This window comes from Terrapene carolina, unplaced genomic scaffold (genome assembly GCF_002925995.2).
Source record: "Terrapene carolina triunguis isolate 2854851 unplaced genomic scaffold, T_m_triunguis-2.0 Scaffold231, whole genome shotgun sequence".
Classification (NCBI taxonomy): domain Eukaryota; kingdom Metazoa; phylum Chordata; order Testudines; family Emydidae; genus Terrapene; species Terrapene triunguis.
The window spans coordinates 17498142-17521771 of record NW_020664582.1 but is presented as its reverse complement, the minus strand read 5'-3'; the positions used below and the strand labels follow the sequence as shown (position 1 = coordinate 17521771).

Below are 23630 nucleotides of genomic sequence, written 5' to 3'. Positions count from 1 at the left end.
GTGCCCATGTTTGTGTAGATGTGATGTCACAGCTTCCCCACAATGGCTGCTGAAGAGTCCAAAACACGGCAGTAGCTGCTGATACTCTTTCGGGCATCATTCAGCACTGTTTGTGACACTTCCCAAACTGGAGCTCACTGCTAGAAGCTTTCCCAGATCGTTGGCTAATATTTTCTTTTCCTCTTCATCCTGTTACTCCTACGTTGGAATAATGCTGGTGCTTTTAGAGGCACTAACATGCCTTTGCCAGTGTATGGACCAGCTCAGACTCTACAGGTACCAGCCCAGTACCAAGAGAGCCAGAACTCCCATGCTACAAGAAAACAAAAGGAAAAGTCAGTTTTTTTTACCCTGAACCCAAGAAGTGGGGTTAAAATATGTTATTGGATAGCAGGCCACATGTGAGGCATGCAGGGCAGTCTGGGTCTATATGTTGTTGTTCCTTTTGGAATTAGTCTCTGGAGGAAAAATATTCATGGTTCAATGGACAGCGAAAGACTTGAGTTTATTTACAGCTACTGGAGTGATCCCGCTACTGACCTGGCTGCACAAATGGAGTTTCAAAGGGAGCTGTAGGACATTTTTGGCCTGTGCTCTGGTGAGGCTCTTGTCTCCATGTCCCTCCTCCTGTTACTGTCATTGCTGAAGCAAAGTGATTTGTTGGAGGTAGTTTTTGGAAAGGGCAGTCACAATGCCTGTATACGCTCCAAGAGAACCAGGAGGGGCTCTGATTGGGAGGCTGCCAGTGGGGTTTATCACCCACAGGGAAAGTTTTCAGAGCATGGTCTTAAAGGGGAATGAACAGATGAGAGAGGAGCAAATTGGTTTATTGTGTTGATTTTGCTCCTCTCCTCACTTCTTCATACTCTCCTTCCCCCCACTGCCTTACTTAGAGACAGTTTCTTTTGGCTGTCTTCATCCGTCTCACTCCCAATTTCCCTGTACAGTGCATTCTCTGAGGCTTCTTGAACTTTGCTTCCCCATGTGTCCTAGCCTCCCATGGCCCTGCTGATATGAAGCTCCGCATGGAGTCTTTATGATTCCCAAGTATGAAGAACTGGAATGAGTTGGAGAATGCCATCCTTCCTCCTCGGCGGGGAATGACTCCATGAAGAAGGCTTTTGTGAAGAACCATGTTAATATGCATGGCCACTTTGTGTCTTCCCTTCACATGATGCCTGTGCCTCAGTTCACATCATCAGTCATGGATAAACATGAGCAAACCCCAATTTACGTTGTCATGGTGACTTCTCACCGTGTTTCCCCTGCCATGAGGCCCAGGATTCCAGGCCCTAACCTCCATCAAGGAGGACTGAATGCAGCCCAACTCCAACCCCATCAGTCAGTTGACTACTAAGAGGAACTACAGAATAGGAGACCTCCCACCTGACTGCCCCACTCCATTTTCAATAGCTGAGCATGCTGCCTCTTAAACTCTGTCTCTGTTGGACAATTCCTGATTTGAGTTACTTGTCTTGAGGAGGGGCAATTTGAGCTGATACTCATGGTGTAGACCAGTAGCAGCTACCACCCATGTCCCAGATCCCCCACTGAAAGCTGGATTGATTGGCTAGGAGAATAACTGGGGATGAGTCCCAGGGATGTCTGAATAAAACCTCGTCTTTTTAGAATGTTTTAATCTGGAGGGGGTAACACCCCTTCTACTATTAGTAGAAAAGTACATCCTACTCCTGTCCCCCTACCCCCCGTTGATCAGTGAGAACGTTCCCCTTACTTTGATCTCTAGCATCGTCCACAGGAGGAAATGTCAATACACATGGGGAGAGAGACCCTGGAGGAAGCTGAGAGAAGAGTAACAAAAATGATTAGTGGCCTGGAAGGGTTAATTTTATAAGGAAGGACTGCAGGAGTTTATAGCTTAGCTAAGCAATAAGCATAAAAAAACCTATCTGTCTATGGTATTTCTAAAGTAGATATCACTCTGGTATCTAAGCAATGATCTGATAGTCAAAGGTGGTAAACACTAAAGAAGAAGAGAAATTATTTAGAGGCATGTAATTAGGAGCAATAAAATGAAATAAAGGGGAAAATTAGGTTTAATAACCAGAAACAAATACCTGACAATGAGATCTATTATGCTGTGGAATAATCTCTCATATGAAGTGGATGTGTCCTTCCTAGGGACACTTACAACTAGACTGGATGAAACATGACTAAATGCCCAATAGGAAGCAATCCTGCCTCGACCTGACCGATCGGGCATAACAATTCCTTGCCCTGCCTAGGCGATTCTATAGAGGAATCTCTTTCTGAGTTCCTTGTCCTGGGTGTTATTTGGCATTTGGGGCAACAGTTTCAAACAGTTATTCCTCTGTTGCTGGGTTGTTGTTTTTTTGCAAGGGGTGGAGGGGGTGTGTGTTAATCTCAACAACAAAACAGAATTATGTTGAACTAAAGCTTGTGGATGAAAATAGGGAGTGGAAGGGGCTTTTGTCAAGGCATCCTTCTGCAGCTGAAATATATTTTTAAAATGAATGTCAGTTTCAGACACACACACCCTTTCAGAATTGTCATGTCTCTTAGATGAACCCAGGCACTCTCCTGTGACCTCTCACCGTGCATGTCCCTCCAACTCTCCGAGCTTGTTGACGACATGATCTGCTATGTGAGGTGACAAGATGACCAGATCTGATAACTGCTTACGTGGCTCTAAAATCCAATTACCACAGATCCTCTAGACTGTAAATGATGGCTCCGAGGAAACTATTCCTGTCAAAACAGTTTTTTCTGTTCTGGGCTTTTTCATCTGTTTAAAAAAAAATTATGCATCATAGCAACATCAGGAAGTTGAAACTTGGGTGCCTCTTTCTAGTTATGGAGTAATAGGTTCTGTTCCCCTGAGTCTTAACTCCCTGCAGCTGCTGAGAGTCCTTTCTGTTGCATTATCACCCTCCATAATCATATCATTAGTGGCTGTGGTGTTATTTAAGTGCTCCAGTTCTGTTTACTCTCTGTGGAGACCATCTGTCAAGGGGCCAAATCTCTCCAGATTAAACCTATTACCAGCCAGAGTTGTATTATGAGAACATAGGACATCAAGAGGCACTTATCCCTCGGTCATTAAAAATGATGCTGTCTATATTGCTTCTGCCACACACGTCCTCCCTAGTATGGGTATGTTAGTTTCACCAGTCAGGTAGGATAAGCACTCTGTTTAGTAACCATGGAAATGGTACCAAGTTAGTGAATACAGATTGCTTAAAAGAACTGCTTGGTTTTCCCATTCTTGTTTCCCGCCACTAAGCAGCTTTTTTTTTTTTTTTTTTTTTGGGGTGGGGAGTGAATCAGCATGAAGAGAGTTTTATGAAGCTGAACCTATTATCCCCAGAGTAGTAGGACAGTAGCTCTTGGACTCTTTCCAACAAACTTGTAATGGGTTCCATAAGAACTCTTCTTGAAGAGGCAATATCTTTATTATGGCCTCATCTTTGCAAATCTCTTGAGATTCCTTCCTGTAGAGGGCCACTGGTTTGAGAACCAGGGTATCCTGCAACAGGCACAGGTGAGATAGCAATTAGAGCTATAAACTCTGGACATTTTAAAATCTCGGTCCAATATAAGTTCCCTGTCTGCACCTCCAGGCTGTTGCATTACGTCTGTTCCCTGACCATGGAAATCTCAATCCATGTGGTCATGGTTAGTGGCAGAGGGCACTTTCATCAGAAGCCCAGTCATTCCCAGCAGCAGTGGCACCAGTTTGAGGGACTACATAGGGGTCCCAGGTATTCATTTATTGGCCTCAGAATGAGCACCGCTTCTTCAGCCAGATTCAATATCATCTTGAAGGCTCTCAGCAGCACACACAAACTACAACCAAAGTATGTTCATTGTGATCTTCTGTATGGCTGGACAAGTAGATCACTTTTGCAAGGGAAATAGATTGGATCAGGCACAGGATCTCCTGGGATCTCTTTCCTTATAACTTACAGTTCTGAGCAAAGCTATAACAGAATGGTTGGCTTCCCTTCCCTTGGTTTACAGAGTCATTTGATCATGAAATAGGTAACAAGAATTCCAGAAACATTATGCACGTTTCAGAAAATACAGTTAGGAGTTTGTAGGAGCTGTTTATGGGACAACAGTCTCAGAGAGTTGTGTTGTCTTCCACTTGGTTATTCTAAATTAGCCAAGCATGAAAAGCCAGATGCTCACTCTAGTTCTTAGCAATTTTGTCTCAAAATTCTGGAGAATGGCTCTCGAGGCTGCCTTTGCTTGAGACAGACATAATCTTAGAGCTGTGACTTGGGAAGGGGTTTGGGGTATATTGAACATAGAATGATAGAAATGTAGGGCTAGAAGGGACCGCAAGAGGCAATCTAGTCTATCCCCCTGCACTGAGGTAGGTCCAGGTAAACCTAGACCATCCTGAAAGGTATTTGTCTAACCTGTTCTTAAACGCTTCCAATGATGGGGATTCTACAACCTGTATTGGTAACCTATTCCAGTGCTTAACTATCCTTATAGTTAGAAAGTTTATCCTAATATCTAAGCTAAATCTCCTCTAAGCCAGTTATTATTTGTCATACCTTCTGTGGATATGGAGAACAATTGATCACCATCTTCTCTATAATAGTCCTTAACATATTTGAAGACCTGTTATCAAGTCGTCCCCTCCTTTGCTGAAGACTAAACATGCCCAGTTTTTAAATCTTTCCTCAACGATCATGTTTTCTGAACCTTTTTATAATTTTGTTGCTTTCCTCTGGATTCTCTCCAATCCATCCACATCTTGGTTAGTGTGGTGCCAATACTGAACACAGAATTCCAGCTGAGGCCTCATCAGAGCTGAACAGAGCGGAACAGTGACCTCCTGTCTCCTGCTAACACACCCAGACTGATATTTGCCTGATGCATGCTGGAGACGGACCCTTCACCCTTCAAAACCATTTTTCTTCGAGAAATATGATACCAGCACTTATTCTGGATGGAAATTTCTTCATTTCTGTTTGGGTTGAACTCGCTTTCAGTTCCAGTAAGTGCTGGTGTGAAGAGGTCTCCAACTCTGAGTCATTCAATGACAATCTACTCTATCATACTTATTTATAATAGTGCCTTCCATACACAATATCTCAGCAAACTGTCTAAATAAACCCGGAAGTCTTCCAAGGGCTACTCCATCGTAGAGTGAGACCGAAATTTGAAGTAGATTACATTTCATTTTACTTTCAGTGCTCTGCCCACCAGCAGCCTCAAAGCCCATGTTTCAGAACATGCAAGAAGCCAGTGATTCAGGATTATAAGATGCAATGTACGTACCATAAGGGTGCAAAAGCTTGGGGAGATAAATAGAGCCTGTGCCAGTATTTGCCGTTTGTCAAGAAAGTATTGCAACAGAGGACTGAGTGACTCAGTGGCTTGTCAGTGGGATATGGAGCCTTTACCCTTTGGTTCCCAGTTCAAATCCAGTCCTAGGCAGTAGTGATCAAAAGTGCTGCCCTATAGTATATGAAATGGGTTACTGGCCTATTAGAACCATGGAATTGTAAGATAGGATCATATATATATGGTCCATCTAGTCCAGTATTCTGACTGTAGCCAGCCAGCTCCATATGCCTTACAGAAAGGTCCAACCTCCTCTCCCCCCACACCATAATTGTTAGTTCTATACTAACATGCCCATGATGATGGAAGTTTCTTCCTAACCCCAGGAAGTTAGTGGTTTGTGTCCTGAAGCAGGAGGGCTGCCATCTGTTTGTAAAGCTTTATCATGATAAAGCTTTAACAGCTGCTTTTCTTTAGTCAAATAATGATCTAAACCTTTCTCCAGTCCAACTAAGCGCTTTGCACTGATATTACTTTGTCCATGTCTTGTCTCTGACTGTATTCTAGTGAACAGCTGCCTGCATCAAAATCCCACCACGTTAGCTAGCACCCAAGTTGGCAGTCTCATCAAAGAGGCCAAGGAGAGACTGAATCAACCCTCCAAATCAGGGCTGAGGCACACTGAGCATCCTGTTCCCGTTTTGTGCCTAGTATAGGACTTTGCTCACCAGAGCAACCAATCCAGCACCTTTCTCCAGCACTAATGTAACAAACCTTAGTGGTACAGTCTTGTGAACTGTCTTTGGTGGCCATGGGAATCCCTGCAAAGCTGTGTTCGGTCCAAGCTGAAGACAGAACCACAGAGCCTTCCCAGATGCACTCGGACTGCTTTTGAATGATGTATTGATTCTTTTCTTTTTTACTTTTATCTTTTTATGTCAATATGGGGCATGAAGTCTTTTTGATAAACCTCTGAATTGTGTTGACCTCTCTCTATCAGAGAAGCGTTACCAAATCCCCTGACTAAATATATAATTAATCATTAGAGCTAGTTAAGCACAGGCATTCTGTAGTCTGGCACTAACACAAAGAAGTGGATGTGCAAGTTTACAGGCCACCTTTGGAAATGTGCCCTTTACAGAGATAAGAGGAGGTAAATCCCATCTGTTATTGCAGATTGTTTACAAGCACTTTGCAAAGGTCTAGATTCCCGGAGCACTATGATTCTGTGTGCTAAAGCTCACCAGCAAAACAACTTCTAGCTAATGTGAACTGACTGAAGGCAATCGCGGAACAAAAACCAAGTAGATTTACATCTCAAATGTGAATCCATTTCCTATACGAAGGGCTCGAGCTAAGTCCCTAGGCTGGGAAGAAGTGAGAGCTGCACTCTCCTGCCAAAACTTGGATGTGGCAACCTGAGACTAGGCGTGTGCTGGCCCAGTTGTCTCATCACAGCCTGCTGATTTCAAAAAGCTGCTGTTTTAAGGGCTTGTCCACAAACAAAGTTATACCACTTTGACCTTCCCAGTATAGTTCAAGCTGTACACCCCTCCCACTGCTTATAGAGGTGCTTTATTCCAGTACAGCTATTCCCGTCTGAGAAGGGGGATAAGCTATCCCCACTAGGCACTGTGATAACTATTTCGCTTAGGGCATGATGTTTTTAACCTAAATCATCATACAGGTATAAAATCTGTTTGGAGACGCTACATTGTGACATTGCTGCCTGAGGAGTGAATGAAATCTCAGGTTCTTTTTCTGCTTCTCTGACTCCAGCAGCAAAAGTTTCACATATGTGGGGTGGCTCCACACAGCCTTTTCCTCCCCGTGCAGAAGTTTAAGGGATCCTTTTGCAGAGTGTCAGTGCTGAGTGCGGCGAGGAGGTCTCATCCTGTGGGTAAAGCAGGACTAAGAATTAGGAGGTCTGGGGGTCTACTCCCAGCTCTGCTACTGATTGTCTCAGTGGCCTTGGTTATGTTGCTTAATGTATCCAGGCCTCAGTTTCACAGCTAACATTGACCCACCTTGTGGGGAGTGGGGACTGTGTGATTTGGTAATGTTTGAAAAGTGCTCGGAGAGACCCTTTGATACAAGTACAGAGTTGACTTCTTATTTGATATTTCCATACCCCTCAGTTTCAGGGTCAGATTCCCTTTCATCCCACATTTTCTCCTGAATTAAAGCCCTCCCCTTCTACAGAAAAATGTTTGGGGACGAATCTGCACACGAGGTTTCTCCATATGGACAGTTGCACAGCTGGAGTCTCTAGAGCAGGGCTCAAGTTTGGGAGTTTTTTTTACTGTTTTTAAGTGCAGCAGCCAAACCGTAGCACATTGGAAATAATCAGGTTAATTACCGACATGAGCCCCTTTCGTAGTGACGCCGGCATGTAAATCTGCTTGTCTGATGCAGCTAAATATCCTGAGCCCGATTTTCACTTCGTTCACACGAGGCTTTATCCTGTAAACAAATACGAGTCTTTTAATTGGAGGAACAAAATCAATGCCCATGCAGCTCTCGTATGCGGTACTTTCTATCCTGCTGGGTAATTTTAAAAATAGTATTTACATTGTAGCCACCCCAGAGTCCTGGAAGGAATAACAGTCCCTGAAAACACTGAATCAATTGGGCATCAGCAGGAACAGCTCCAAATCATGACCTTAAACTGGGAGTGAGCTGAGCCCTTCTGCTTGCTGTACCAATCCTCTGAGCTGATATCTGTAGCTGTTGGACCCTCTCCTCCCTTTGTGTCCATCATTCACTGTCGGAGCTTTAAGCATAGGTGCTGGAGCTAGGGGTGTTGGGGATGCAGCAGCACCCCCTGGCTGGAAGTGGTTTCTATCATATACATGGTTTACAGTTTGGTTCAATGGTTCTCAGCACCTCCACTATACAAATTGTTCCAGCTTCCCTGCCTTGGGGGTCTTCAGGTTACCCCTCCCCCCAAAAATTCCAGAACTTGGAGCTAATTTGTATGCTATATGTACAGAACTCTATTGATAATTGTGGGAGCAAAGCAGAAGTCTGATTAGGAATTCTGCACCTTCCCCCCAGGCAGGAAGTAGCTGTGTTACTGACATGCTACAGAGGAGAGCCAGTCCCCCCTCTCCCTCCCCACTCCCACCAAGTATCTGTGTGGTCCTCAGACCTATGCTGGTGCAGCTTCACTAGTACAGCCATGAGACACAACCCATTCTGGTTCTTTTCTTTGGTGGAAAGTGGGCCAAATTCAACAGTGATATAAGTTATACAGCATGTGTGAGCCGACGGAAAGCTGCATAGAAGTGCAAAAGTTGTGTAACTGGCATTCAGTGTGTGAGCATGATTCATACTAAGGGGTAGCAGGGGGAAGTATAGCAGGAACAGTAACTCACCAGAGAGCTGTAGGATTAAATACAGGCGGAGGATTGCTTAATCTTACATCCTTGCAGTGGCTCCCTAACCTGCTACACTGCACTCTTCTACCCTCTCTGCATGTAACTTACATTTATTTTGCTCACCAACTAAATAGCAAATTGGTGCAAGTTACACAACTTTACCACTTACAACAATCTGTAATCTCCATCCCCAATCCCTCACTCCTGAACTGGCCCAGAAAGGGCTGTGGGAGCTGCACCTGCTTCTATCAGCACTGTTTGGCCCAGTATATTTACACAGTGAAGGGCTTTATACAAACACCTCTCTTCTCCCTCACCCCCTGTTGGCTCAAAGGAGGTGGAGAGCACAGCGAAGGACAAAGACCATTGATCTTAACTAACCTTTGTGCTGGCTCTTGTTTCCATAATTCTGCATCATTGATGCAAGTGAGTTTTAGCAATGAGTATGTCAATGTAGAAGAATTTGCGTTTAAAATGAGAAGCACACCTTAGTAGGGAAGGGCTCCGAAACAGCTAGTATATGTCCAGCCACTGTACTGGCAGCTTTCTGAAGCAGCTTTCTTGTCTCGGTAATCACAGCCTTCATTTAAAAAAATAAAAAAGTCTCTGGCTCTTATGGCCCCAAAGAAAACCTCAAAAATCGGAACCAAGTGTACACTATAGAGATGTCTATGTGAGGCTGCAGAGAGCCTGGAATAGTGGCCCTGGGATGTGTCAAATGCCCCATTCATCTCACTGAAGGGTTAAGTCAGATGCCCAGTGATGATGATTTAAATATCGATATTGCGAACTATTTCATTCGTTTTGTAAGAAGGAGGGGGAGGATCACAGATCTGGGCAGTTTATGGTGAGTAGTCTCTCATTTGGTGCCATTTGGAGAAACCATCACTTTTTATTGCTAAGGCCATGCCTACACTACCCATTTGTGTCACCAAAAGTGATGTCAACACCCAAAAGTCGACATAATAAAAATCACAATTTTGTGTTCACACTTTCTCTCTCTGTCAGCAGATCGTGTCCACAGTGAGGGCACCATCATCGATAGTGTGAGCAATGCACTGTGGGTACCTATCCCAGAAATAGGGAAGACGGGTAGAAGCGCACACAGTTTCCATGTAGGGTTGAAGCAGTCTTTAGAGAAACTGCAGTGTGCTGAACCATTCAGATTTAATTTGCTGGTATGATTGTGGTCCCAGAGAGATATTCATATACCCTGGAGGAGGCAAGGATAGAAGGTCTTTTGGCTTCCTCCCCAGTGTCACCTGGCCATTTAATCTTGATACAATGAACAATATTCCTGTTCCTCGGGTTATTCTGGATTTTTGTATTTAATCCAAGAGGTCTGGGTGTATTATTTCACATTAAAAAGAGGCATGGTAAGGTAATCTCATCATGTTTCCCTGTAACAGATTCTACTAAATCCAATTTGCAAATCATTTGAGACTCTAAGCTGCCCTTTGAAAACCGATGGGTGGAACTGGCTCTAAATCCTGCGGGTGCGCTATGTAATTGCAGAAGAATCCTGGTGGCCTTTAATTTTAGGCATTCAGCCCTTTGGTCAGTGTTAATGGAACACAAACACACTTGTAATTCTCCCCTGTTCCTGGTGGGTTGTGTCATATTGCTCAGACAGTGTGGACTGTCGTGTGTGCTCAGGAGGTCGGGTGAGAAGGAGCAAGAGGAGCCCATTTGCGGGTTCTGCTGCTCAACGAATATTAATATTTAGAGGCTTGTTTGACCAAAGTTCAGAATATGCACATTTCTCTTGATGGAGCCTCTTTGGCTGAAGCCTGCTAACCCATCCTTTTCCCATTATGATCTAATAAATTCAAATTAGATTTACAATTTCATGGCACCATCAGTAATGTGGGGCGGGTTGAGATAATCTCCTGGGGGCAGCCTTTCAAAGCACTGTGATCAAATCTTACAGGAGAAGGGGCAAAGTTCAAGTCTGCAAATCTGTGGTTCAGTGAAAGGGCGGTTCCTTTTCAGGCATTTGTTTCTAAATATAACCACCTGAAAACACAGGGCCCTAAAGATTTCTTAGACTTTCACTCCAGGCGGGAGATATGGGCCTCCTGGGCAGCTGATTCAGGAGGAAGGGAGAGATATTCATAATGTAGGGCTTGTGAGATGGTGCTGCTATTAAAAACAGACAATTCCCTTTGGTTTGTTCTACTTATTTGTTTTAACTAGTTCTGTTCTATGTGTGTTAGTTTATATTCTGTCTGGGGCTAAACGCTGGGGACAAGCTGCCTTGGCACCTTCCCCAGGGTAGCCATTCAGACCACTAGCTTGTGATTGGCAGCAGGGAGTTTTTGTATAGTAAGGGGGAAGGGAAAAAATGACTGTAAAGTCCCCCTCATTGCAGATTTTCTCCGTCACAGTCCAGTTCCACATATGTGTCTATAATTTATTATCCCATGTTTTAGAAGGAATTATGACTCAAAAGACCCATTGCTGTAAGCACAGCCTGTCATCTGCTTTGACAAAACTGTTTGGGTCACTATTATAATGTCTGCAGGCTGCGATCAGAAGCACCCGATTTTTTTCTGTTGCTTTGCACTGAAGACCTGGAGTCAGAGGTGCACTGACATCAGATGGGGCAATGTACACCAAGAATTGAAGATTTCCTTGTGTGCCTGCTGTCCCAGTCTCAATAGCACTTTGTCTGTAAGCAAAGAGCCACAGCATAAGAAGGGGCTAAGCTCAAGGAGTTGCAGGTGCTCAGCACCTCTTCGGGTTTGGCCCACCATACCTATAGTAGATTATAGATTTTTTTTTTTTAATTGTTCTGTAAATAATGTCACCTGAGGCTTCTTTTCAGCTTTGCTTGTTTTTTTTGGTCACTTTTACCACTTGTAAAGGTGAGACATGTCGAGGGCAAAATAGAGATAGACATTAGGATATAAGTGAGAGCCAGGCATACTGTGGCCGTGAACTGGCAAAATTCCTCCCCGTAACTGCCACTGCACTTCAGTTGTGACCTGGAGCTTCCTCCCATTTTGCCCTTCCCACCTTGAGCTCCCCATAGGGCTCCGGCAATGCCTCCTCCTTCATAACCTACATCATCCTATATTATTCCATACCAGCGCCTCTCGTGAGAAGAGACTTTCCGTTGTTCAAAACTGTGTGGGGTTTGTGTTGCTGACAAAAGCCCACTACGAACTAATCCAGACCACCAAACTTGTAACCCAGCTGTTCAGAGGTGAATGAGTAGCTAAGAGCCACAGGCTCTTCTGAGTTTAAAACTGGAGGCTTGTTAGTATCTGTTCCATCAGACTAGATACCTCAGCACCAGTCAGGATGCTGCTACAGGTATATTAGATAATTAAGTCCAAAGCAGACTGCAAAGAGTTGTCCAGTTACAAATGGATCTCACAAAACTGGGTAACAAAATGGCAGATGAAATTCAGTGTTGATAAATACAAAGTAATGCATATTGGAAAACATAATCCCAGCTATACATACAAAAAGATGGGGTCTAAAGTAGCTGCTACCACTCAAGAAAGAGATCTTGGAGTCGTGGATAGTTCTCTGAAAACACCCGCTCAGTGTGCAGAGGCAGTCAAAAAAGTGAACAACATTAGGAACCATTAGGAAAGGGATAGATAGTAAGACAGTAACTATCATAATGGCACTACATAAATCCATGGTTTGCACCCACATCTTGAATACTGGATGCAATTCTTGTCATCCCAACTCAAAAAAAGATATATTAGAAATAGAAAAGGTACAGAGAAGGCAACGAAAATGGTTAAGGGTATGGAACACCTTCCATATGAGGAAAGATTTAAAAGACTGGAGCTATTCAGCTTGGAAAAGAGATGACTAAGTGGGGATATGATAGAGGCCTATAAAATCATGAATGGTGGGGAGAAAATTAATAGTGAAGTGTTATTTACCCCTTCACATAACACGAGAACCAGGGGTCACCCAATGAAATTAATAGGCAGCAGGTTTAATACAAACGAAAGGAAGTATTTCTTCACACAACACAGTCAACCTGTGGAACTCATTGCCAGGGGATGTTGTAAAGCCAAAAGTATAACTGGGTTAAAAAAAGAATTAGATAAGTTCATGGAGGATAGGTCCAGCAATGGCTGTTAGCCAAGATGGTCAGGGATGCAACCCCATGCTCTGGGTGTCCCTAAGCCTCTGACTGCTAGGAGCTGGGACTGGATGATAGCAAATGGATCATTTGATTGCACTGTTCTGTTCATTCCCTTTGAAGCATCTGGCACTGGCAACTGTTAGAAGACAGGATACTGGGCTAAATGGACCATTGGTCTGACCCGATATGGCCATTCTTATGTTCCCATGGTCTATGAAAGGGTGTTTCCTGCTCTTGTCTGTGTCTGAGTGAAGGGGAAAAGGAACAGGATTTTCTTGGGGAATGAGATGCATCATCTGTTACAATGGCAGGAGCCAGAATTTGAGAGCGGGCAGTAGAGTTGGTTATTGTAACATGAGAGGCTAGGTGTTTGTGGTAAATTACATTTGAATTAACTATCTAACAACATTAGGTTTCTCAGTTCTCTGGAGCTCTGACCCTTTCCTTCACAATTTACATGACCATGCCACTGTGGAAGGACTTGGAGATTTATGCCACCGTGATCTCAGATGAGAAAGGGATTAAGCATCATGCAGCTTGATTGATGCATCACAGCTGATCAACATACAAGTGCCTATTTGCAGTCTAGTCATACCTCTGATCCATTTTCCACTCCCGTGACATGCTGCAGGTGCTTCCTGTATGCTGTAGAGGGGCAATGTTCTTTGTGAGTGAAATGTGTTGTATTTAACTTCTGGATGAGTTTCCCTAAGTAGGGGCTGTTAATTCATTAATGCACCCTCCACTAGGCCAGGTGGGTGTGGTGTGACCCAAGCTGACAGAGTTTCTGTAATGAACATCTGGGGTTTAATCACAAAGTGAAGTCATTCTACATTCATCTCCATGTAAAGGAAGAACTCTCCCCCACACTCATGGTCTGTCTGTAGTGGAATAGCAGGGAGAGGCGTAGCAGGAGGGTGGGACTGATTTTTACTGCCAAAGTAATCAATAGAATTGAATATCTTCCAAGGTGGCCAATCCCTACATTTTTTTAGTTCTGGCTGGCTGCACCGGAACTAATGATTCCACATGGAGGAATGAATGTAGAGTGCCTCTATTCTGAAAGAATTTGTTGGGGTTGCCTACTGGGGAGCTACAGCTGGGAAGTGCACTGGAGAACCTTGGAAACTATGCAAATGTGTGCACACCCAGAGGCGGACACTCAGTTGGCTTGTATTTTACCAGCATTCCCTAATGTCAGAACAAACCGTGTTTAACAGGGAACCTCAGATGAAATCATGGAGCAGAGTCTTCTCTGTGTCTGAAATGGGGGAGGATTTGTTCAGAGAAAACACAAGCCATTAGCTCTCACAAGGTTTGGTGGTTGGAGGGGATTTCTTTTTTGTTTTGCTTTTAACTGAACCTTTGATCTGAACCTTCACAAAGAGTTAGATTTGAAGTTGGGACAAAAGTTCAGGCTGGTGTTTCTTTTCTGACCAGTTCTCCTGGACCACTGATGATGTCAGAACCACTTTCCACTAGCTTCACTCTGGTGGTATGTGAGCAGCAGAGCCCAGCCATCAAGCTCTTGGTTATGTATAAGATGTGGATCCAAGGGTTGTTTGTCAATGGCATACTAGGTTCTGGCCACTTGGAGGATTTTGTTGGAGAGATGGGGGATTTTGATTTTATATAGGCCTAGGGGATCTTCCCTCTTCCACATATTGTCAGCTAGCAAGAGCGAGGAGCCTTGACAAACATCTGAATCTGCAGACCCTGGTAGAATGGATCAGTCTGACCCCAGGCTGGTGGATCATTGTGGGTATGAGCAGTTTTATCTCGTATGTCTTTCGTGGGAGAGAATAATACACCGAAACTGGGGAAGAGAATCCTGCAGCATTGGAACAGGAGAGCAAAAAGAGCTGGAGCCTTACTGGCGTGAAGACAGTCTGCTTTGGTCTACACGTTCACATCAAGCTGGGCCATAAAAGGTCAGAGTAAGAATTCATCCTAAATGAGGAAATTAATGTGTCTAGTGCTTTGAAGGTGTAAAGTATTCTGAAAAAGTTCAGTGTGCATAGAATCATAGAGATGTAGGTCAGGAAGGGACCTTGAGAGGTCAAGTCCACCCCCCTACTCTGAGACAGGACCAAGTAAAACCAGCCCATCCCTGACAGGTATTTTTTCAACCTGTTCTTAAAATCTTCCAGTGACGGGGATTCCACAGCCTCCCTTGGAAGCCTGTTCCAGAGCTTTTCTTCCCTTATTGTTGGAAGGTTTTTTCCTAATATCGAACCTACTGTTCGCAGCTTCCAATCGTAGGCTTGAGATCAAACTCTGAGATCTAGGAGGTGTCACTTACCTTTAGTCTGACCTCCCTTCATGGGGCTCTGTGCAGGAACTTCATCTTGAAATCCCAGAGCTTTGCAATGGCATAATTCCGCAGTGTTGGACTTTTCACTCCAGCACTTAGTGCAACTTGAGCAATAAGCTTGTCCGAGCAGATCAGCAGAAGCAGTTTGAATTAGCTTCTGAATGGCAAGTCTCATTCAGGCAGCCTCTGTCCTCTGTGCTGACTGTGATCCTTAGGCTGGTTTCAGAGGGTTTCTCCCACCTGAAAAGATGCATCAGAAGCTTATTGCAAATGGGAGTCTCCTTTTTCCCACTGCTTAGTTAGAACAGTAATCCACATAGGGGTGGGGGAGTCTCTCTCCTCCCCTTGGACTCCCTGATGTCTTCTGAGCTCCCTGATGTCACTCCAGCCTTGCCGGCAAAGGTTAAGGTTGATGTTTGAGATAAAATTTGTCTTTCCCACTGTTGTCTCCTCCCTGGTCCTGAACGTCTATCAGAAGCAGAGTCTGGAGCATATGGGGGTAACATGCCAGATTTTCTCTGTCTGTGTGTGTGTGTGGGGGGGGGGGAGGGAGTATCAGGGAGTACACTCTCTGCTTTGGTAGGTGACGTGGGAATGTCTGCTTTTCCAGAGGCTCCCAGCTGACCAGCCTCCCCTCATCTGCCCTCCCCATCTGTTGCACAGCTGTTTTTGTAGCTTGGAACATCAAAAAAATTGGACAGGTCAGATCTCTGCATATTTCTCCCCTCGAGGTCTCTTCTGATTTCACATTCAAAACCCTTCCAGAAAAGCAAAATCCCACCATTCCACTCATTTCTGTCCAAAGCATTATCCCACACTCCAGGTCCATATCCCAATCCTGCATGGCTGCAAGTGAGATTTTGGACATAAAGGTGGAAGTCGCTGGGTTTGGGGTTTCCAGTTCTCCAGGGAGGAGGCCCAGCTGCTGGATCAGAGGGCAGAGCTCCATCTCCTAGTGACTTCTCAGTTGGTATTTCTGTTAGCAAAACCTAAACCAGATACAGGAATGGAATATTTCAGACAGCCTCTTTTCGTTTCATACAAACTGGTCTCTAGAAGAAAGTTTGTTGCAGATCTGTCTTGGGTTGGTTTTTAGTCAGTGCTAGAAATTCTGCTGGTAGGTGACACACCCTGCACTAATGGATTTAGTTTCCAATGAGCTTCAATGTGCAAAGAGGACAGCAGCACCCTAAAGGCAGGTGTCCAGGCATTGTCCTCATAGCATTGTAGAAGTTAGAGGTGGAAAATACATGCCAGGTCACCTTGTCTATCGCCCAGCCAATATAGGAGAGTTTCCTACAGTACCTTTACTACTATGTTGTCCAATCTAGTTTGAAATTTCTCAAGCAATAGGCTTTCCACCATTTCCCTTGGACGACTGTAATCTTGCAATCTATTGAGGCTCAAGTTGCTGTATGCAGAGGAGTATTAAAGCATGACTTGAGAATTGCAGAGCTTGTTTGTGTCCACTTTCCTGACCATTGGGATAAGAAAAACCTTATCTCCACCCTCTGTCACTAAACACTGCTATAAAACAAGAACCTTATAAATCGGTGACAGTGTACTTGATGGTGCAAGTGGCCTGCATGTCTGAGACAGTCTGAAAGCAAGCAGCTTTCAGTGACTTGAGCAGTAAATCTCTCTCTCAGGTAACTGTAAATTGGTGGATAACATGCAACTGGTTTCTCTGAAAGATGCAGGAAAGCAGGGCAATCCAATCTCACCCAACTCCTTAACACAATTAACTCACTCTTCATTAAGGTTTGGAGTCTGGGAACAGAACATTGTTACAGGATAACGGTCTCCTGCTGCTACTTTAATGCTCAAGCAAAGCCAAGACATTTATTTTCAAAGCAGGAGACATTGATCTTGTACAGTGTTCAACTGCTAGGTCTTTATTTCTGTTATCTCAATTGACTGATGTCCATTACTTATTGTATCATCTGGCTGCTGGCTGCGGTGCAGTGATAGCTACTCCTTGTGCTACTGGAGACCTGCATTCTGGTTGGATTACAGAGCTGATATAGATTTGCTTCAGTCAATCAGAAGCCATCTTATTAATAAAAGTATAGGTATTTTTAAAGTGCAGTTAAAGTCTTATTTTGTTAAGTGTATTAATCACCCAATCACAGTCAGCTATCCAGCAAGTGGATAGGCTGGCACAGATTCCTGGTGGGATAATAAGTGAGGCACCATAAGTGAAGAGCTTATACTAAAAGACTTGGTGTCTGCATCAGTGGGTCTGACTGTGTGTGTGTGTGTGTGTGTCATTTTCAGCATGATAGGAGTATTGGGGTCCATCTCTTGTGTGTGACTGGGAGGTGGCTGAAAAACAGTTAAATAAAGAATATTAAGGGTCATAGAGTCTTTGTGTCAAGGTTCTGTAGAGCATCAGTGCAAGGGTTGTTTGATTGGAATGGTCTATGAGAACTGTACACCTGCTGCAATGTGAGACAGGGTGATCGAGAGAGACAATGCTTTAGTATACTGGAAGCATCTCATACCCTGCAATGAATATCCAGAGCTGTTGCTTTCTTTTCAGCATCATTACAATTTCAACAGCCAGCCACTGTTTTGGTTTTCGTTGTCATTTTAGAATTCAAGAAGCCAAGCTTAGATATGAGCGTTCTTTAGCAGGCCAGTGTGGCTACAGCAGTGGCACCAAGAGGTTTAGAAGGGTCACCCTGCTCTCATGTTCAGTGCTAAACCATAAACACTTTCAATTGCAATTATGCCTGAGAAAAAGGCCTTGCAGAGAATCTTTGTTCCCTGGCCCTGCTCCAGCCCAGCGTACTCTGTGTCAGCTAAGGCCTTTGCGTTTTAGAGCTCTTACTTGGTTTGTCTCTTTTAAAGGGTTCCTATCTGTTTCCATAATCCTATAATCTGTACCCATCAACCACAGGCTGCTTGGGCCTTGAGCCCAGCCAACACGCAACTTAAAAGCCTCCAGTTTTCACCAGTAGGGCTCAATCTCTGTGTGCTTTACCACCTTCCGATAGGTTACAATACCAGGGGAGAAGAGCATCTTGTCACACTGTCTGGGAAAAGGGGAAGGTGGGCACACCTCAGTGCAGGGGAGCCCGGAGCTGGAGCACGGAGCAGCTCTGGAGCAATGGAGCTGCAGGTTTTTGCCTGGAGCTGGAGCAGAGCTCCAAAGCCCTGCCTCAGTGAATAAAGCTGTGTCTGTATTAGATTTTTTTCCTTTTTCCCACTATTGCTACTATCAGTGCAGCTTCACTGGCACTAGAAATGGTAGGAGTGCCAGTGCACACACTTCTCAACCAGCATGTCCTCTAGACCTACTCAGAGAAGGCATAGCCAATGTGGTTATAAAAATGCCAGTAGCCACCAATAATACCAAGAGTAGGGAATTCGGTGTTTGGATCTGGAATCGATGTTTTTCTAAATGATCTGCTCTAGGAATGATTGTAGGGAAGTGCTATGGCCTCTGTCATACAGGACGTCAGACTAGATGGAAACTACTAGTTTATTAAACAAGTTGAGGCCTAAAGGTCTGTGTCAGTTTTCTACATTTCACCAGGATCTTTTCTTGCTCTTGGTGTAGCTTAGCATGAGTGGGAAGGTCGTATTTATTTCGTTGACTAGTGTTCTAGGGAGACTGGTCTCTTGCTGTAAGAACTAGGTTAGATCATGAGAGGGAGAGTCAGGAGACTTGTGCTGTATTCCTAACTGCTGTTGTCTCTGTGACACCTTGGATAAATCACTTAAACTCTGCCTCGGTTTCCCCATCTGTTCATAGGAGGTAATGTTTTATTCAACTTTGGCTTTGTAAAGTACTCTGTGACCCTGAGCTGGAGGTGCAGAATATGAAGATACAATCAAGCATTCATGTAAATATGTATGTAAATTAGCTACATCTGCCCGGCTCATGGAGCGTTGCCAATGTAGCCTTTCATGTTGCCAAGTTTGTGCACCCTTGTGCTAAATGAACAAGTATGTTATTTATTTAGGGCTTAAGAACTAGCATGGTATTTCATCAATTGGTGCTACCACACTGAGCTGACTTTTAGCAGTTAATCACACATCCTCACTAAAGCACGGGTCTGGTAAGTAGGGCTGGGAAGGTGTTGTGGTCAAATGCACTAGCTATCCCAACTCACTGTTCATCAAATCCATCTCCCCACTAGGCATCCCTATTACAAGGCAACTTGTAATTGATTACAAAATAGTGTTTTTCAATATTGGTGACTTTTGATTTTACATGTTGGAGAAATTGTGTCTGAGCTGTTGCAATGAGGTCACTATAACAGGGTGGCTCACCCCTTGTGGACTGGAGCTAGCCAACCCTGGATAGACTGAGCCACGCTTGGAAGACATTGGGGTGACTGCCCTATAGAGAGTAGCAGGAGGCTGCAATGAAGGGGGAAAGCTCAGGAAGCTGTGGCAGACTACGCTGAAAGTGAGGAAAACTCTCCAGGTAGGTAGGTAGAGACCCTGACCAGGCAGGCGAGGGACTGCAAAGGCCCCAGGCAGCAAGGCCTTGGAGGAGGAAGAGAAACCTTGCCTTGTGTGGCTTTATGAATGGACTTTGTTTTGGGGGGCTCAGTTTTAGTTACAGTTTCTTTTATATTAATAAACTCAGTCCCCAAGGAGCAATATTTTTTGACCAAGAAAAAGCCTGAAGTGAGGATTCTTTGAACAGTCCAAGAGGGGAAACTGAGACAGGCTGCCTGTAGCATGGTCCTAGGCCATGAGGGGGTGCACGGGATGCAGCCGAGCCAGCCCATTATACAGACAGGCCTGAAACAGTTCTTTCCTCCTGACAGGGCAGGGATCAAAACCCCAGCCAAGGTTCATGCTGCACAAGGCATTTCTCACCTTCTGGAAAGCGGCAGATACTTCCCTTGTTTGGGATCAGATTTGGGACCAGCTTAACTCTTAAGAAAGCTCTGCCCAGGTGTTTGAAACCAGCCACCTGGATTCCTCATCTGCCCAGTGCTGATATAGAACAGAGCAAAAAAATGAAAAAGTAACGCAATGTTTCTGTAGTGACCGGAAACTGGCAGTGCCCCACGATAGGACAGTTCAAGAAGTTTAGGCGAGGTGCAGCCTGCAGGCCAGATGCAGCCCAGAGAATTCCGCACCGCAGCCCGTAGTAGCCTTCTGTTTCATTTTAGGGCTCCAACATCAGCGCTCCATCTTGACCCAGGAAGCCTGTAGTCTCCCCCAGCTGCGCATCAGTATGGCTACAAGAAGGCCTTAGCCTCTTACCTGGAGCTCCATGCAGCACTCAGCTGGACAGAATTTAGTACCTTCAGAGCTCAGAGAAAGTCTTTCTAGCCACCTGTTATCCCTCATGTTCTTCTGTATCTATGTTGATGCTGGCTCTGCCCTGCTTCACTGGCTACAAGGGCTGTTCACTCAGGCCATTGCCTGACGTTAGCACCACTCAGTAATGGTTTTGTTGTTTCCTCCCACAGAACATAGACATTACCAACTTCAGCAGCAGCTGGAGCGATGGGCTGGCCTTCTGCGCTCTCCTCCACACCTACCTGCCTGCACACATTCCATACCAGGAGCTCAATGGCCAGGATAAAGTAAGTCCTGCTAGCTCTGCTCTTGATCATGCTTCGTGTTGATTCTCAATCGGCAGCAGGAGGATTCCCGGGGAAGGCCTTCCGTTGTGGTGATGTGGTGCAGGCCTGGCATAAAAGTCACAGCGTTCAGACAGATACAATGAATAGGTGGGGGGAACAAAAACAAAAGGGAGAGAAAATAAATTAATTAAAACCCTAAAAAAAAAAAATAAGAAAAAAACAGGAGGAGGGGAAGAGTAGTGGCAAGAAGCGGGCGCTCCAACAGGTTAAATCCTGCCTAAGGTCTGGCTGCCGGGTGGCTAAATCCAGTGGGTGTTGCATGCCCACATGAAGAAGAAAAGCGCCCCCTTGAAAGGCTCCCACAAACACCTCCGATTGCTCCTACTGTCCCAAGAGTTGTGACTCTGGGGAGGCGGCTCCCTTCCAGTGACTGGTAAAGAACCCAGGCGCCTCAGAGGACAAAGTGTTTTGATAATTGAGCTGCATATTTTGGTCCTCCAGGATTTCTATGGAGTTCCAGCCTTAATGTGAAAGAATCAGTTGGAAAGAGAGTGTTTATTGTCAAGCTGGGAATTTTGGACATTGCTTTCCAGTTAGTGATCTGTTCTTCTGCTCTACCCCTGTGCCTCCTCCCCTCCAATGACACAGGGTGTGGGCATTACCATACTGACTCAGTGCAGCGAAGAGATCACTCAGTGGAGCTGCTGGGAAAACAGCATGTCAAAAAGAAAAAGCATTTCAACTAGGATTGCTAGGCGTCCGGTTTTCGACCAGCATGGCCGGTCGAAAGGTGACCCTGGCAGCTCTGATCAGCACAGCTGATGGGGCCACTAAAAGTCCAGTTGGCCGCAGAGGCCGGCTCTGCGTGGCTCCCGGAAACGGCCAGCATGTCCTTCCGGCTCCTAGGCGAAGGGGCGGCCAGGGGGGCTCCGTGTGTTGTCCCCATACACAGGTGCTGCCTCCAGCGCTGGCTCCACAGCTCCCATTGGCCAGAAACAGTGGCCAATGGGGGCTGTGGGGGCGGCACCTGCTGATGGGGGCAGTGGGCAGAGGCCCCTGGGCACGCCTCCACCTAGGAGACGGAGAGAGATGCCAGCCGCTTCTGGGAGCCACATGAGGTAAGTGCCACCTGGAGCCCAAACCCTCTCCCATGCCCCAACCCCCTGCCCCAGCCTAGAGCCCCCTCCTGCATCCCCAGCCGGAGCCCTTACCCCCTCCCATAGCCCTGCCCCAGCCCGATGAAAATGAGCGAGTGAGCGAGCATGGGGGAGGGCGTGTGACAGAGGGAGGGGGGATAGAATGAGTGGGAGCAGAGCCTTGGAGAAAGGGCCGGGGCAAGGGTGTTAGGTTTTCTGCAATCAGAAAGTTGGCAACACTAATTTCAACACATTCCTGCATCACATCCCACTTTCTCTTTCCCTCTGTCTCAGACCTTTCAACTGTAAATACATTACTGACACAACAGATAGGGAAAGCCTAGGTTTACCGTGAATACCAATTACATTGTCTACACTAGGGTTTTAACAAATTAGCTAACACCTGTTAAAAACAAACTTTTTCCTGCCAGTGAAGACAAAGCCCCAGTGTGCCCGGTGTTAGGATTTAGCCCAGAGAGCTTTGAAAAGAGCTAAGCAGGTGATATCAGCGCTTTGTTTTTCAAAGGTTTTACCTGCCCTTTGGACAGTCCTTATTTGAGAAAAGCTTTTGCTGGGAGAGCATGTGATGAGGTGGAAAAACACTGAAATAGCTAGATATGCAGATGGGCTTTGTTACCTGCGTGGGAGGAGTAGAGGAGACTCCTGGAGGAGGACTGCTCAGGCTCCTTTCATTATGAAAGAAGAAATGCCCAGAGGCACAAAAGTGTAGGAGCAAAGCCAAATGAACAGGGAATTGGCCATTAGCAAATCTGACAGAAACTGGAGAGGGTCCATTACTCCTTTGAAAGGACTGAAGCAGATACAAGCTGCAAAGGGTGTTCTGTGGCAAATCCCAAGAGCATTGTTATATATCTAGGACTGGGCTATGTGCTATGGATGTGTAAGATTCTAGCTTTGTCAGAGAAATCAAGCTATAAGTCTCCTAGGCCATAGTGTGGGTAGGTCCTAGATGTGCTCTCATTATACATATATCAGCTGCGTTGTTCCATTGGCCACGGAGAGCATGCCCATTAACTGTAACGAGCAGGCCGGGAGTAGCAGAAGGTGCTAAGGGTTTTCTTTATGGTGACTGGTGTAACAGGAGCAAAAAGTACATTAACCAAGACAGGGACCAAGCACCTAGTAGAGCTCAGCTGGAGAATAGCTTTTATCAGAGTATCCCCTGGTAGATAAAGCTACAGGCTGAGGTAGTACCACATGCTGCCATGTGGGAAACCTGAGTTCAAGATTTCCACTTAAGCTGATGTGGTTAGCTGCAAACTTTACATTGGAGGAGGTGAAGAAAAGTTAGTGCAACAACAGCATCTGCAGGATCTGCTAACAGTTTGTCATCATCTTCTCAGACGGGAAAATTACAGCTGAGCATGTTGTAGCGAGAGGTAGTAAAAACCACAAGCACCTTGCTCAGTTGGGGAGTCAGCCAACATTAGCTCATCTCAGAAGAGGAGAGTTTTTATTTGGTCAGACAGTGGATTAGAGACCACAGTTTCCCATACCCTTCCTCTCCCCCACCCATACACTTTCCAGGCTTTAGATGACAACGAAACCACAGGGAATGACTCTGTCTTATCAGAATCTACCCAAAGTCTTTCACTTTCCTGCTTGGGTTTGAACTTTCCATCAAGCAAAAACAGAGAGAGTGAGAGAACAAGGGCCAAGACCCGTGCCTTAGGAAAGTATTAGTCAGACACTGCAGGGACAGCCCCAGGAACACAAGCTTTCCTGTGGTCTCTTCAAGCAAATCACGCGTAATCTGTTTGAACAATGTCTGAAACATGGTACATACTGCAGTAAAATAGCATCGTAATCTGAAAGCCCAGACAC

At 45.2% G+C, this 23630-nt stretch overlaps 1 protein-coding gene across 1 annotated transcript in view; it reads left to right on the top strand.

Moving 5' to 3' along the window:
• The window catches only part of SPECC1 (sperm antigen with calponin homology and coiled-coil domains 1), a 138599-nt gene that overhangs the window by 104370 nt on the left and 10599 nt on the right, over positions 1–23630 (top strand). The window contains exon 12 of the mRNA XM_029912495.1: positions 20533–20649. Coding sequence (XP_029768355.1) covers positions 20533–20649 — 117 coding nt within the window. The remainder of the gene's footprint in view (positions 1–20532; positions 20650–23630) is intronic.